This window comes from Wyeomyia smithii, chromosome 3 (genome assembly GCF_029784165.1).
Source record: "Wyeomyia smithii strain HCP4-BCI-WySm-NY-G18 chromosome 3, ASM2978416v1, whole genome shotgun sequence".
NCBI classification, from domain to species: domain Eukaryota; kingdom Metazoa; phylum Arthropoda; class Insecta; order Diptera; family Culicidae; genus Wyeomyia; species Wyeomyia smithii.
In genome coordinates this window covers 243,787,712-243,802,830 of record NC_073696.1, presented here as the reverse complement: position 1 = coordinate 243,802,830, position 15,119 = coordinate 243,787,712, and the positions used below count along the sequence as shown (strand labels likewise).

Sequence of the window (15,119 nt, the reverse complement as noted above, 5' to 3'; positions counted from 1 at the left end):
CAAAAACTAATATAGCACAAAAAGATCACGTTTCAGATATATATGATAATCAGATTTAGAGTTGGAAAATATTTTGCGGCAGATTCTGGAAGCACTGTTGATGTGCAAAATTATCTATCCCCTTTGTTATCGTACAGTACACGACAACATGTTTCAAACCCTCGACAATTGTGTATACAAAGACGCATCTTACACACCTACAACAATGACATCACTAGTATTAATATGCTTTGAAACACGCGAAATTGATGGCGTCAATGTTCCACTTAAACTTTGAACGGCGGTGGAGTACGGATAGCAAAAATTAGGCCAAAAACGATTGTTTTTCAAGCTATCTTTGCTTTGGTATTGACGAAAAGAATCGAATGATGTCCAAAACGCAAACAGGTCAACGAAAAGACTGTCAAAGTGCAATTTCGCAATTGACTCAATAATCAATCAAAAGTTTTTCGTAACTTTTCTTAATGAAATGAAAAAATAATAGTAGTACAAAAATGTGATAAAAATTCGACCGCTTACTCAAGGAGCCAAAACGTGGACTGCCAGGAAGTGGCAGTACGTTATTTAAAACGAAATTTTTACGGTGTATATTTTTTCCTGTTGTGTTGCGTGTGACATCACATTTGTACTCGAAAAAAAATATAAAAGACACATACCTATACCACAGAGTTCAACTTAAAATTTAAAATAATAATTGCATCATTTATTCACTTTTGTACCAACCTCTTCGAAAACGTTACTCTTATGTGCCACCATGTGGGCTTACTGCCTACTAACAAATTTTCCTAAAAGCGGTTTTTACCTTTACTTGTAGCGACATCAACGGGATTACCAACGGTTTTTGCCTTTGCGCATGAGCGTACACGCTTACTTATAGCGAAACCAGCGGCATTACTGGCTAAACAAAATTTCAAAATAATCGTTATTTTTCTGGACGATGAAATCGTTATTGAGTTGCATGTTTGTTTGTCTGTGCTTGTACACTCAGTGGAATCTAACAGAATTGAAAAAAAGTGCAAAAGAGTGGGTTTGTAGCTGAAAAATGTCATTTTTTCATAAATCACGTTTGGGCAACCTGAAAACAATTTTTTTAGAAAGTCGAAATTTACTACAAAAATGCTATAAATAACATTATCTTTCAATTTAGGGCTGAGCACCTTGACTTTTTTAACATCGATTTTTTTTGTGACACCCTATTGTACAGTCACTTTATTGCTAAAGATAAAATAAATGACCTGAGGCGACATCCGAAAATTACGTAACGCAAAAATCAAGAGTTTGTCCACATTATAAATAGCATTTTCTTACCCATCTTTTAAAAACCAGATCTTGTTTCGGACAAAAAACTGACCTGAAAACGGCGATTCTACGAAAACAGTTTGAGATAGTTTTAATAAATTTCACAAAACAAAATAATATAAAGTATGTAAAACATCAATGGGTCCTCTAATATCTAAGTGTAGTAATCAAATTATGTCTTGCATTGAGGAAAAGTCTCAGAAATCGATTGGTAAGAATCTGATCCACGTAAAATGTGAACAACATGTCAATTTTGCCCCAACTCCCTTGTAATACTGAAATATGTTTATCTCGACTTGAGCAAAGCCTTGGTGCTACATTCCGATTCGGAACATGACCTTCTGTTTATTATACACAGACTTCACAGCCTACTGGTTAATGTACAGGACAATTTCGGAGCTAGCGCTACGATCCTACTGGCACTAACAATCTCTCCCGAGTCGAGACTCGAACCTATTTTTTTTCCTCATCTATAGTTTATTTGACACGGCACAAATACAATTCAATGTTTAACGGCGCCAATTATATCTGGTAGCTTGCTTTATAAAGTATCTTAATAACTAAAAGCAAATTTCTTATCCTCGCTGCCGACTACGAGCTGAAACTAAATCTAACTTAAGCTAGAATGTTTTGCATGAAAAGCACTGATTTGTTGTTTGATGGTTTTCCATCGCCATAGGTAAGCAGCATATTGAATATGTTCCGCTGCTGGGCCAAGATATTACGGACTGGCATATTGGGTTGTCTCCCTCGGGGCCTGAGAGTATCGTGCGGGTCTAGTTGCTGTTTCCGGATCCGGGGTCTTAACGTGTTCTTGTCGTTTGGTTGGATGTAGGCGGAAGGGGATAGAACTAAACTGGGGCGTGGATGGATTTCAGGAAAACGTATATAAGGGACATGTAGGATAGGTCACGGCTCGCCAAGACATCACGAACAGGAACAGCCGGCTGCCTACCTTCGGCCTGCAGGGAAGCTACTAATCTAGACCTGGCGTCACGGTGTACAGGGCATGACCAAACAACGTGCTCTATGTCGTGATAACCTTCACCACAGGCACAGATACCACTCTCCCCGAGCCCAACACGACGGAGATGCGCGTCAAATCTATAGTGATTGGACATAAGCCGGGACATCACGCAAATGAAATCCCGACCTACATCCAACCCCTTGAACCACGGGTTCGTCGATACCTTGGGGATTATGGAATGTAACCACCTTCCCAGTTCCCCCTTGGTCCAAGAAGTTTGCCAACTGATGATCGTATTCTGACGTACAAATGCGAAAAATTCATTAAAGGCAATTGGTCTTTCATAAATATCACCGTTTGTTGCGCCCACCTTAGCCAAAAAGTCCGCTTTCTCATTACCCGGTATCGAGCAGTGAGAAGGGACCCACGCTAAGGTAATCTGAGTAGATTTTTCGGATAAAGCACTCAGATGTTCCCGTATTTTCCCCAGGAAATACGGAGAGTGCTTAACATCTTTCATCGATCGGAGAGCCTCAATGGAACTGAGACTGTCCGTAAAGATGAAATAATGGTCCGTGGGCATTTTTTCGATAATCCCTAGGGTGTACTGAATTGCAGCTAATTCTGCGACGTAAACAGAAGCAGGATTATCGAGCTTATGGGAGACGGTTAAATTGTTATTGAAGATACCGAAGCCAGTGGACCCATCAAGAAGTGATCCGTCAGTGTAGTACATATTGTCGCAGTTGATGTTTCGATATTTATTGGAAAAAATTTTGGGGATCTGCTGCACGCGTAAATGATCCGGGATTCCACGAGTTTCTTCTATCATGGATGTATCGAAAAACACAGTAGAATAAGAAGTATTTGATAAGTCGACACGATTTGGAATATTCGATGAAGGGTTAATATTTTGGGACATGTGATTGAAATACAATGTCATAAAACGGGTTTGAGAATTAAGTTCGATTAACCTTTCAAAATTTTCAATCACGGGACGGTTCAAGACCTCACATTTGATAAGAATACGAGAAGACAGTCTCCAGAAGCGGTTTTTCAATGGTAGTACTCCAGCTAAGACCTCCAAACTCATCGTATGGGTCGACTGCATGCAACCCAAGGCGATACGCAAACAACGATATTGTATTCGCTCCAGTTTGATCAAATGTGTGTTTGCTGCGGAGCGGAAGCAGAAACACCCGTATTCAATAACAGACAATATCGTTGTTTGGTAAAGCCTTATAAGGTCTCCTGGGTGGGCTCCCCACCATTGTCCGGTTATTGTACGAAGAAAATTCACTCTTTGTTGACATTTTTTCATCAGATACCTCACGTGACAACCCCAGGTGCCTTTAGAGTCGAACCAGACACCAAGATATTTGTGTACCAAAACCTGAGAAATCGTTTTACCCATTAATTGTGTTTGAAGCTGAGCAGGTTCATGTCTTCTCCGGAGAGAATTCGATACCTAGCTGTAAAGCCCAAGCAGACAAATTGTCCAAGGTATCTTGCAATGGTCCTTGCAAATCGGCAGCTTTGGCTCCTGTAACAGAGATTACACTGTCGTCTGCAAGTTGTCTTATCGTGCATGAGTTTGCCAGACATTCGTCGATGTCATTTACATAAAAGTTGTAAAGAAGGGGGCTTAAACATGAGCCCTGGGGAAGACCCATGTAGCTAATGCGAAAAGTTGCCAAATCGCCGTGCGTAAAATGCATGTGGTTTTCGGACCAAAAATTGTGCAAAAAATTGTTCAAAATTGGAGAAAATCCTTGTCGGTGAAGTTTACCCGAAAGAATGTCAATAGAAACGGAATCAAAAGCCCCCTTAATGTCCAAGAACGCAGACGCCATTTGTTCTTTGCGAGCATACGCCAGCTGAATATCTGTTGAAAGCAACGCAAGACAATCATTCGTCCCTTTGGCACGGCGGAAGCCAAATTGAGTATCTGATAGTAGACCATTTGATTCGACCCAATGGTCTAAACGACGGAGTATCATTTTTTCCATCAATTTCCGGATACAGGATAGCATTGCAATCGGCCTATAAGAGTTGTGATCAGAAGCTGGTTTCCCTGGTTTTTGGATGGCGATCACCTTCACTTGCCTCCAATCCTGCGGTACAATATTTTTCTCCAGGAACTTATTGAACAAGTTCAACAAGCGCCTCTTGGCATTGCCGGGTAGATTCTTCAACAAGTTGAATTTGATTCTATCTAACCCAGGCGCGTTATTGTTACAGGACAGGAGGGCAACTGAAAATTCTGCCATCGTAAAAGGTGATTCAATCGCGTCGTGGCCCGGAGACGCATCGCGAACAATGTTTTGCTCAGGAACAGAGTCCGGACATACTTTCCTGGCAAAATCAAATATCCACCTACTTGAAGACTCCTCGCTTTCGTTGACCGTTACGCGATTCCGCATTCTTCGGGCTGTGTTCCAAAGAGTGCTCATTGATGTCTCCCTCGACGTCTCGTTTACGAACCGACGCCAATATCCGCGTTTCTTTGCCTTAGTCAAGCTTTTAAACTTGGTATCAAGCTCCGAATAACGTTTAAAGTCGTCGGCATCGTCTGTATCCCGGAAGGTCAGATACACGTCGGATCTTTGCGTGTAGACATCGGAGCACTCTTGGTCCCACCACGGAGTGGGAGGCCGTTCTTTGATCGTTACGCCGGGATATTTCTTCGTTTGGGCTTGCAACGCGGAGTCGAGAATCAAGCCCGCGAGGAGGTTGTATTCTTCAAGTGGTGGATGATGTTGAATCGACTCGACCGCTTTTGAAATCATTTCCTCGTATAACTTCCAATCGACATTCCGTGTGAGGTCATACGGAATGTCAATTGGTCGCATGCGAGTTGACCCGTTATTAATTGAAATAAGAATAGGCAAATGGTCGCTACCGTGAGGATCAAGGATTACCTTCCATGTGCAATTCAACCGTAGCGACGTCGAACATAAGGATAGATCCAAAGCGCTTGGGCGCGCTGGAGGTTTCGGGATACGTGTCATTTCGCCGTTGTTTAAAATAGTCATGTCGAAGTCATCGCAAAGTTATAGATTAAAGAGGAGCGGTTATCATTGTATGGGGAACCCCAAGCCACGCCATGAGAGTTGAAGTCTCCCAAAATCAAACGTGGCGAGGGAAGAAGTTCTATTAAATCAAAGAGCAACCGTTGCCCAACCTGTGCTCTGGGAGGAATATATATTGAGGCAATACAAAGCTCTTTACCTTGTATTGTCATTTGACATGCGACAACTTCGATGCCTGGAATCGAGGGGAGGTTAATACGATAGAAAGAATAGCACTTTTTAATCCCTAAAAGTACTTCTCCATATGGGGTGTCTCGATCAAGGCGAATAATATTAAAATCATGGAAGTTGAGATCAATATTTGAAGTAAGCCAAGTTTCACAAAGGGAAAATGCATCGCATTTGTTTTTATTTATCAAAACTTTAAACGAATCAATTTTTGGTAAAATACTTCTACAATTCCACTGTAAGACAGAGATAGAATCCTTCATATACGCAGTTGAATTAGGCATCGAAGGATACAATCGCTGCAAGGAGGGGCCATTGGGCAGTCAACTGCTTCAAAAATGATCTAACTGTTGGGAGGAATGCTGTAAGAAAAATTTTAATTGGATCGGGTACATTGAAATTTTCAAAAATCCAGTCCACAATGTCAGAAAATTTCACTAATCCAGAGTTTGTTTCATCAACTGGATGTGCAAAAGGAACAACTGGGGTTTTAGATGTTCCTGGCAGTGCTGGGAACTCCTTCTGGGACTTTAAATTTGCAAGCCCAGGAGGAGTTTGCTTCGGTTTTTCCGCAGCACTGTTTGGTTTGTTCGTACTTTTCATTACACTTTGGGAAATCTTAGGACCTTTACGGGGAAGTTTAGGAGAAGAAACATTTTTCCTCTTCCTAGACTCCCCAGGATTGGCATAAGATGTTCCCGCTGATGAATCGTCAGAATCGGTTTCATCAGAGGGCAACAGATCAAAGGGGTTCGATGTTATGGTAGAAGTGGTCACGGTCTTCTTCAGCATCTCAGCGTAAGAACGCTTTGAACGCTCCTTAAGTGACCGCTTGATTTTATCTCTGCGCTGCATGTACACCGGGCATGTGGAGAGCTCATGCTGATTTTCCCCGCAGTGAATACATTTTTCAGCATTAACACTGCAAGAATCTTCCGCATGAGTCTCCCCACACTTGCTACATCGTGCCTTATTGCAGCAGTAGGCGGCTGTGTGGCCTAACTGCTTGCAATTGGTGCAATTCATAACACGGGGTACATACAATCGCACAGGCAGACGAACCCGGTCGATCGAGACGTGGCTAGGGAGTGCAGATCCGGCAAACGTAACGCGAAACGAGTCTGACGGAGTGTAAACTTTTTTACCGCCGACGAGAGACATGGACCGCAATTGCTTACAATCCAAAATCTTCGCCTGTGTTTCGGTATTTTTGAAGCAACCGGTTGCGCTTTTTAGGATACACTCGACAGACAGACTCGAATCGGTTATGACACCGTCGATCTCCACGTCTCGTGCGGGTATGTAGACGCGATACTCGCGTGTGAAGAGCTCAGAGCAAGCGATAGCATTGGCCTGTGCCAGATCAGTGACCACGACACGGAGCTTGTTAGGTCGGACCTTGGAAATTTCGGTCACGGCCTTGTACCCCTTCGTCAGGTCTTTTGAAATTTGCAGTATGTTTAATCGCTTTGAATTCACTCCTGCCTTTGGACGAAAATAAACAGTATAGCTGCCCTGTTGAGATCCGTCCGGGTAAAGCCTGGGGCGAGGGGGGACTGGAGAATGAACAGGGGAGGGGGTAACAGAAGGGTCAGGGTCAGGGGGGTTCGGGGATGGTGGCACGGGAGGCGAGGGATCTATATCCATTGCGCTAAATGTAGCGCACTAGCGCACTAGCGCCGACAAGAACACGTACCTCTTTACTTCTTCCTTCCAGCAGTGGTTGTCCGATCGTTCGAAGCTGCACCCAAAGCAGCCAGCAGCACCAGTACAGCAGCACCAATACAGCCACCAGCAGTGAGCCGGGTGTGAGATCACTCAGCACAGCGACACGGACTCGACTGTCAACTGATGGGCTTGGATTAAAAAGATCTATTCACGATGCACAGATCAAAACTGCAGCTGGTAGCCGGGTACAGAACGTATCGACACAACTCACAATCTAGTTGGCCTTTAGCGCGAATAATACACTCTTTTGTTTGGCTATTCGTACATACGGACCGGATTGTAATAGAACGACCACTTTGCACGTCCGTTTCTATCGGGTGTTCGACGCGGAATGAGACTCGAACCTATGACGACTGGCTTGTTAGGCCAGCTGAATGTAAGCGATACTCAAAGATACAATAAGGGGCCGTTCCTAAACCACGTGGTCATATTTTCATCACTTTTTATACCCCTCGCACCTCTCGTGGTCTTTCGTGGTCTTTGGGCCAATTCCCCCCCCCCCCCCCCCACTCCTAGCGACTTTAACCACATGGTTTTTTCATTTGTCATGTGCCAAAAATTCGCTTATTTTTTACAATTTTATTATAAAACTTTCAGTACATACTTTAATTTCTAAAATGCAAAAGCTTCATCTTGACTTGGTGTGGCAGCAATAAACTATCAGGAAAAAAGACCACGTGGTCATTTCGTTACCCCCTCCACCCCCGTGCGTGGTCTTTCGCGGTCTTTTGATCAAAAAACGTCAGTATGCCAAGCTTTGAAAAGTCATAAAAAATTCAGATTTCATGATATTGCGCCCTCATTTTGGATTTAGACACTTGAATGTTATAGCAATAAAGGAAAAATATTATGAAACAGCTAACGAAAAAAAAGTTTTTTGGCTGATGGCCAGCGATTCCCCACTGTGGAGCGGGTCGCTTCGTTGGCCGAGGCCAACCAAAACATAAAAATCTCGTTTCAGCTATTAGATAGTATCATCGCGTTTGCGATAAAGTTGATTCATTTGAAATGTATTAGCCTTTGAAATTTGATTAGTCAATAATCGCAATTATCCTACGAGCCATTTTTGAAGGAAGTCAATTTATCAATGTGGTTTCATCATCAAAGTTGTGTGTTCCAAGCTGCCGATGTTTCAAATTACGAAATTAAGGTATACATGCCTAATGTGTTACAATGACTGCACGTAGTATTTTATGAGACTCTGTGAACAGTTTGAATTAAAGAGTAGACTACTAATTGTTGTAAGATTTTAAAATTACATGAGCTTTGAGAATCAATGAGAAACTTGAAACCCCTTTTTTCCAAAACACGTGCCATATTGATTTTGAAAATCTGATACCGAAATCCGCAAACATGATACTAAATTCTCGTCTGATAAAGATGAACGACAACTATTTTTTTACTGTCTCCATTCTTTTGAAGTCGTTCTTCATTTTTGAAATGTCGATACGGATTGAAAGTTTCAACACACTAAAAACAGGATGTCATTATTCGTTAAATAAGTTTAAATTATACAAAGATGTTTTGTATCATAACAAATTCCAATCCGAATACATCAACATGTGGGCCAAATGTGAAACGTCTTTCAAAACTTAATGCGGGCCGCGAGAAAAGAAGCCGAGGGCGGATGTGGCCCGCGGGCCGTACGTTGAGCAGTCCTGGTTTACGACTCATTGAGGATTGTTTACAGAGAAGCTCTCTCTCCCCAAAACACAAAACACTGTCTACAGAATGTAAAATCTCCTCATAAATTCACTCGGATTCTCAACGTTTGCCTTTAAAACGAAATGGCGTCAAAAAAACATTGAAAATTTTCGATTACTGGCGCCGTATTAATGGATTAAATGGGCTCTTAAAGTGAAATGTCTTCAATCTCAGGGAAAATAGTTTTTGCATCAAAATACAACAAAATCATAATGGGGCCGCGGCCATTCCTAAACCACGTGGTCATGTTTTGATCACTTTTTACCCCCATCTACAATTACCACTTGAAGTGGTTCTGCATTGCTTTGCAAATGCACGCTATCAGCATACTTTAGAGGGTCTAGTAACTTTTCATAACCTAGACCATGAGAGTAGGCTGTAGATTATGTGTGTTTTCCTGAATATGAATTAATTGATACGTTGAAAACTAAAAAAAACTTACCCGATTATCTAACTGCATCTAATTGACTAATTGATTGATTACCATTCTCGCTTTTTCGTCCTTACTTACAAAAGCCGCAATCTCTTCCAATATTCGAATTTACAAAATTCGCCATTTTGATGTTTCAAATATTGATCGCTGGCGCCCGAAGAAGAAGAAACTGTCGAAACGTGCCGTTTTTCTTCCTTCGCATTATATCGGTGTGGTACCAATTTCAAATAAGTGGCCGATTTGCAAATCTGATAACCTTTTAAAGTCCTTTGGGAGATCGTGGGCTTCAGCCCTACAAAAATTGTGGCAAAATGTGAACAAGAATGCAGGACTTTTCTAACATGCGGAGAATATTTGGATTGCGAGTGGACTGAAGGAGAGGAACTATACATGGATGCTTTTCCTTTTGGGACTAAGGATTGAACTGTTTTTCCAGTATTCTTCTATAACGTTTTTTCGCTCAGTAAAATTGTTCTAAATTAAAATAAAATTGCATCTTTTACATATTTTTTATTTTTAGTCAATTATAACCAAGCAATTGACGAAAACGTGACATATTTAAGGAGAGGGGTCAAGGATGTTATGGCAAGCGGGAGGGGGGGTTATTTTTTTACAAATTTTCCGTGTAATTATTATTGGATGGTCCCCAAATCATCCACTATTCTTTTATTTTAGATTACAGTCGTTTCCTAGACTTGGAGAATATAAGTGCAGTTCAACTTGGCCGTGAAGAGTGTGACAACCGTGTTCAAAAAACGTTATATTATAAGTTGGTTACCGGGATTTTCATTTATTTTCTAGATAGTTTTTCTCCACAAACGAACGCTCCGAGCTACAATGTTTTACCTAATATTCTTACTGGAATACACACCCTTCATAAATTACTTTTTAGTAGAGAAAAAAAAGAATCATTTCATCAGAAATCAAACAGTAGATACAATTGCAGAGAATTCCCTATCCAAAGGAATCACAATGTAAACATCGGGCAACAGGAATCTCGCAGTTGGGTGGTAATTCTGCGAGTGGGTGGTACGAATTCAGTTTTCAACCGATGTTCTCTAGGGTGATCTTGGTAAATGGAATGGAAACTAGTTTCTTGAAACTCGTTTCCTACATTCTCAGTGAAAACTCATTGCAGCGCATCTCGCGATTATATTCATATTTTTGAAACTAACATTCAATTGAAATTTAACTCTATACGTGGACGGCGATTTCCAGCTCTGAAACTCGTTAATACATGAGCAGATTCGGATTAAGAATGACGGAAAATGACGTCAATGGATACCTATTATTGTTTAATGAAAATTTGGTGTCATTATTCAGCTGTGAATTCAGGGTGGGAGTCTCTTTCCTATTTATTTTTCAGTACCATTATGGCTCGATACACTTTTTTCTGTGACGTTCAATATAAATTTATACTGAGTAATTGTTGGCAAACGTGTTACCAAAGGGCTATTTGTTATTCCATATGGGCTATATCATCAAATATACGAAACATCGGAGCGTCTTTAAAACTATGAGTCAGAAACATGTCTTTCAGGGCTACCTCTGCTCATTTTAAATAGCCATACTTGAACATAACGTTTGAAGCGTAGAAGGCAATATTTTTAAATCGTTTAGATTTTTACCCCACAGTCGCAAACAACCTATCCACTTGATTATTGCACCTTAAAACTTCTAATATTATTATATTTTTATCTCTACCCCAATTCAGGGCCAGAGGACGTGTTGCTATTCAACAGTACCAATGGTCTCTACCAGCAGTCGGTGACGCTAACCGCCCGGATGTATCCGATTGAGGCCACGGCGGCGAAGTCAATCTGGGGCTTACCGACGCTGATCTGGGCTATCCTGATCGGGACCATTGTGATACTGATCGTGATCCTAGCGACACTCTTTTTCTGCTGTTGGCTTCAGCCGCGAACACGAAAACTGCTCGGATCCACCTATTACACCGGAAGCAGTGGTAAATTGTTACATGATTTAGTTGAAACTGTATGAGAATCTTAATTTTTTTTTCTACTTTCTGCAGTTTCTCACAATTCAGTTGTGCCGAAATCGCAAACCAGTGACTCCAACCAGCTAGTAATGCCCTTATCCATTGGAATATGTCCACCACAGTACAGTGCGCCTCCTCCCCCGACCAGCAGTAGCAGCGAAACCAGTCACACGAACTCGCAAGGTTGCCAGGCCTCATCTAGCGGAATTCCATGTCATCCAGCCGGTGGCGTTAAGGGCGGCTCCAACCCATCAACAGCCGGACATCACAGCAAATACAGCAGCTCACCTCAGTACGCCCATCAGTACCATCAACAGCAACAGCAGTTTCAACATCATCATCAATGCATCCATCATCAACAGCAACAGCAGCAGCGGCAACAACAACAACAGCAACAATATCATGCACATTATGCACACCTGCAACAACAGCAACAACAACAGCAACAGTGTATTCAATATCAGCAGCCTCAACAACAAACCTATCAGCAGTATTACAATCAACAACAGCAGCAACATCAACAGCAGCAGCAACAGCAACAGCAAATGCAACATCAGCATTCACAAATGACTCAATATATGCATCCTGCTCAACAGCAAGCCCTTCAACAGCAGCAGCAGCAACAGAGGTATGTTGGAAATAAACAGTTATTAATTATTATTTATAACATCGAAATTATTAAGCGAAATTATCCTATCCTATTTTTAATCATTACCAGAGAGCATCAAATGCAGCAGCAACAGCATCACTATCACCAACAGCATCATCACCAGCCGAACCAATTGGTGCATCACAAATCCATGTGGGCCATTAATCCACTATATGCATCTAGTGGGGGTACGTACCGACTGACCGACCGACCCGTTACACAATAATTACTAATGAATAATAATGCGACCCGCCAATGTTTTATCCTTGCGTTATAAATGATTTGATTCCTTTATTTTTATTCTACCATAACATAACCATAACATTTCATAACAGTAATCAACGATGGCGGTACCGGTGTCGGAAGAAGTGGCACGGGCGGTGGGAGCGGACGCCACGACAATGATGACGATGCGGTCGGTAGCACCTCGTACCGGACCCGATCGTTGCCATCGTGGGGCAAAAACAAACAGCGACCGCTGTCTAATGCGGACGACTTGGAGGAACTGTATGCAAAGGTGAGTGATGGTTCCCTGTTGGAGGGAAAAATGCATCCATCAAAAGGAACTTTCCTGTAAGAGGAGATTAGCGAAGTTTTAAGTAATTTTCGAGATTGAGGCTGACTGCGAGCAGATATCGAGCAACTGCAAATTCCCTTTAGCAAAAAACCTACTGACCACTTACACTATTTCCATCACAAGTCCCCTAAGGTAGCCATGTAGCTACCGATAGTCTTCTTCCTCTTTATAAACATTACTATTAAGATAAAAACTGTTGTCAAACGATGATAAATATTTATTTGACCTTCTTAATCAATTTGATCGCTTCTGAAGTACTGGATGCAATGTACTTGCTTTCGAAGCATGCCAAACAGTTTTTTTTTTCTAAATAGGCTTCAGAGCCTTTTTCTATTCTGTTAGGATCTCCTCAAACGACCTTTTGTAACATTCTGAACATTTTCGTATACAAAGTTTAATCAGACATTGTAAAAATCGAAAAATCCTCTTTTTTATGTTTTAAACGTAATTCAGATACTTGAATTTTACGATGTGAAATGTGTCACGTCACATGAAATTAACAGTACTATCAACATAATAGTGGGAGAGTATGTTTTCAAATGTTGGCGCCGGGTGAACTTTTATGTTTGGTAAGCCCTGGTATTGAATATTGATATTTTCAAACTAAAGCAAGTATTAGACGAAGCAAATATTTGTTATTTTTTAATACAGATTTTATTTTGTGCAAATAAAAATCGTACCAAAAATAGCAAATATTTGCGTCGTCTAATACCTGCTTAACAAACATAAATATGTTCTAATTTGTTATGTTTCAATTTGTTGGTGTCCAAGTGAATTTTCAATATATTCAGTAGTTTAATATGACTTCAAAGTGTCTTGCTGTCAGGACACTGTTGTTTTTTTAAGTATCTGTGTGCTTGAGCTAAAAGTTTGTTATATATAAAACTGTCCAACGTTTCAACACCGGGTGGTGTCTTCATCAGGGAAAGAATGATAAGGTTCCTCGTTCTATGGCTTTTTAAAGCTTATAACTGTGTGTTTGGTTCAGTTGTGTGGTGGTGACATTGATAGTTTTGGCTAATACTATTCTGTTTTGATATTTAAAAATCATTAAATCCCAATAGCCAAAAGTGAACGTAGCCAGTTAGAACAACCACAGATTTTTAAATATCAAAACAGAATAGCTTTAGCTAAAACTATCAATGTCACCACCACACAACTGCACTAAACACACAGTGATAAGTTTTAAAAAGCCATAGGACGTGGAACCCCATCATTCTTTTCCTGATGAAGACACCAACCGGTGTTGAAACGTTGGGCAGAATCAAATAATTTGTTCCAAATGAAAAGACTGCTTAGCCGAAATCCCCCGATATCAACATTACGGTCGATTCCCAAATTATAAATTATATTACAGAACGAAAACGTTAATAGATCATTGCATGAGACGACCCAACCTCACTTATTTTGACGGTTCAGGAAAGTTATTTATAAAATTGTGACCTATTCCATCAGAAAGCGCATGAAAAACCAGCAATAATGAACACATTTTCATTGCAGTAGCTCGATTCCAACTCCAACAAGTGTTAGAAAACATAATCTAGTTTAGGCTCCATCAAAAAAAAAATCTAAGTCCAAAAAGCGATCTTCATGAACCGTCGACATCGTTATTGTGAATGAAACTTCGCATCTAGGTAGATCGGATTGTTTATATTATTTTACTGTTTCCAGCTTTTAACCCTCTCGGGGAATAAAGGTAGACATTAGAGATGGTCGGGTTTCGGGTTTTCAAACCCGAAACCCGAGCCCGACCCGTACCCGACGGGTTCGGATCGGGTTCGGGTTTGAAAATATTTGAAAATGTCGGGTACGGGTCGGGTTCGGGTTTTGTGAAAAAAATATTTTCGGGTTCGGGTCGCGTTCGGGTTTGAAAATGTCGGGTTCAGGTCGGGTTTGGGTATGAAAACCCGAAACCCGACTATAAAACCTATGAAATCACGGGTTCGGGTTTCACAAATTCGGGTTCGGGTCGGGTTCGGGTTTGAACGAAAAAAAAAGTTTCGGGTTCGGGTCGGGCTCGGGTTTCGACCGAAAAAAAAATTCGGGTTCGGGTCGGGTACGGGTTTGAAAAACATCAAACCCGACCATCTCTAGTAGACATCAGTGCAACTGCTGAATACACTGGTTAACACAGGTTTTACCGTAGATCTAAAATTAGAAACAATTTATAGCTTTTTTACGATTTTTTCTAAATTTTGGTGCTCCTAGCAAAGATAAATTTTTCAGAGATTTAAATAGGTTTTCCCGTAAGCAAACGTTTCACCTCAATGGCATCATTTAGAATTTTTGAAAAAAATCGGAAATTTTCTATGTTTTTTCGACGCCTTCTAAAACGCGCTTTAAAACAAAACCAAATATAAAAATTCTAAGAGTTTGTCCACATATTAGCATCTACTTACCCATCTTCAAAAAAACAGATCTTAAATCGGATAAAACAGCTCAAAACGGAGATTCTACGAAAACGATTTTGGCATGGTTTTTGGATGGTTCTGTTTCATAACTG

General features: G+C 40.9%; 1 protein-coding gene across 4 annotated transcripts in view; it reads left to right on the top strand.

Moving 5' to 3' along the window:
- LOC129729953 (G-box-binding factor-like) overlaps window positions 1-15,119 on the top strand; it is a 42,743-nt gene that overhangs the window by 15,740 nt on the left and 11,884 nt on the right. For all 4 annotated transcript variants that reach the window (XM_055688882.1, XM_055688883.1, XM_055688880.1 and 1 more), the window contains 4 exons: window positions 11,106-11,357; window positions 11,424-12,018; window positions 12,109-12,227; window positions 12,375-12,556. In XM_055688882.1, the coding sequence (XP_055544857.1) occupies window positions 11,106-11,357; window positions 11,424-12,018; window positions 12,109-12,227; window positions 12,375-12,556 (1,148 nt within the window). The remainder of the gene's footprint in view (window positions 1-11,105; window positions 11,358-11,423; window positions 12,019-12,108; window positions 12,228-12,374; window positions 12,557-15,119) is intronic.